Below are 1,813 nucleotides of genomic sequence, written 5' to 3'. Positions count from 1 at the left end.
AATACTTGGGATCAACACTTCTGACGAGATACCATGGTCCAAAACCATAGGTTCAAGTACCAAGGACTAACTACCACGGACCAAAGGTAAGTTTTCCAACATATACGCGCTTTTCCTTGCGTGAAAGTGCGTGTATACGCATATGTGCCTTTGTAACGTCTAACCTGCGTGTATACGCATCTTCGTCTAGATGAACCTGCGTATATGTCTTTTCCTTCATTCTGAAAGCCTGAACTGAGATCTGTTATCAAAGAGAGTTGCCATCAAGGACAACACCTGTGCCATAGCTCCAAACCTGTGCCATAATGCCAACATTTATATGGATCCTGATTAGCTCCGCACCTTAATTTGAACTTGTAAAAATTTAACGTAGTGGATAGCATCCTCAAGAATCGTACTCATGTCAACCTGCAAAACAAATGCCATAAACTTGTTTGAGCTTAAATAAAGAGAATGCCAGACTTCAACCAAACCCATTCTTTCACAACAAAATATGAACATACAAAATATCTAAACAACCTAATTGAAACATGGGCGCCTTTCATAATTACCTTGGTTCCATTGGGAATAAGATCTCGCAATACTTTCAGATGCTCGTTGATTCTCTCTCTCCGTTGCTACATAAAAAAAAAATTATAATGTCATATAACATTTGCTAAACACAGAGGAAGGAATCAGAATGAATCTGAGTATATTACAGTACATGCAGAATGCCTAATGACTAGAGTTGTTAGTTGGGTCGTACATACCCGTGCGTAAAACTTTGAGGATCCGTTGCAGAGCCTCTTCGAGCACGAGGTTTGCCATCTTTGTTAAATGCAGTACCAGTTATTGAGGACAATGTGGGTTCTATGGACGCCAACATTGAGGAGTTGCTGCTCATCGGCATGTAATTGATACCTTCCTCTATTGCTGGCAGGACATTCACCTTCGCCCGATCGGCCATTAATTGTTCCTGTGCATAGTAAATAAAGAACAAGTGTCGTTAATGGCGAGAATTAGTTTCATTGGTAAATATTGAAAAAAAAAAAAAAAAAAAAAAAAACTTATACTTTTTAATTTAGCATAAAAGAGATATTTTCGCATGATATTACATAATGTATAGGATAAAAATAAATAAAATATAATGATGATTAGCATAAATTCATAAATTGATTGACTAGAAATTTTTGAGAAGTAAATTTTTCCCTATAAGTCTTCGCGAATTGAGTATAATATATTCGACAAATACGAGGCTTGTGAAAAGCCCATGGAAGTTTATGCAACAATCGGTGCATATTCTCCTTATTTTGAGCAATCCCTGAATTATGAATGTTCTGATGGCGCTTCTGGGTTGATTGAAATTTAGCGGACAAGTCCTCAATACAATTTGGTTGGCAGCAATGAGTATATATACAGTTCCTTGTAGGATCCTAAATCCAATTCTTCTTATTTTTATGAAGGTTGCATGAACTCATGCCCTTCTGATCATCAATCCAGAGATACATTTGTTTCATCGTCTTCCTCATTAGTTCAACAAAAGGATTCCCATGTAAAAGCGCATCGTAATGCTAATGTAGCTTTCCCTGTGGGTTTTGATGGTAACTACCCATTTGCGATAGCAGAAGCGTTTCACTCTGGTGAAGACTGGATGGAAAATATGCTTTCTACATCATCCATGCATCAACACAGCTTTTTAAGCCTGCCAGCTTACAACATTGTGATGCAAAATGTCATTGAAGGTGAAATAGAAGTTGCATGGAACTCAGAGAAGGTAAATGAGGTTTTAAAATCAAAATCAGGAGGAGATGGTCCAATATGTTATGTCAATCAA

The 1,813-nt window shown here is 37.3% G+C and overlaps 1 protein-coding gene across 1 annotated transcript; it reads right to left on the bottom strand.

Moving 5' to 3' along the window:
- Nucleotides 1-330: 330 nt before the first annotated feature.
- On the bottom strand, nt 331-946 carry LOC149167403 (transcription factor RSL2-like). Its single transcript, XM_089430472.1, has 3 exons — nt 746-946; nt 552-617; nt 331-408 (listed from the first exon to the last, which is right to left on the bottom strand). The coding sequence occupies exons 1-3, from the start codon at nt 944-946 to the stop codon at nt 331-333; spliced, it is 345 nt and encodes a 114-aa protein (XP_089286598.1).
- Between the last annotated feature and the right edge of the window lie 867 nt (nt 947-1,813).

This window comes from Pinus tabuliformis, chromosome 5_1 (assembly GCF_031772625.1).
Source record: "Pinus tabuliformis cultivar Carrire ecotype Pingquan chromosome 5_1, CPIR1, whole genome shotgun sequence".
Classification (NCBI taxonomy): Eukaryota; Viridiplantae; Streptophyta; class Pinopsida; order Pinales; family Pinaceae; genus Pinus; species Pinus tabuliformis.
This window is presented reverse-complemented; position numbering and strand designations above follow the sequence as displayed.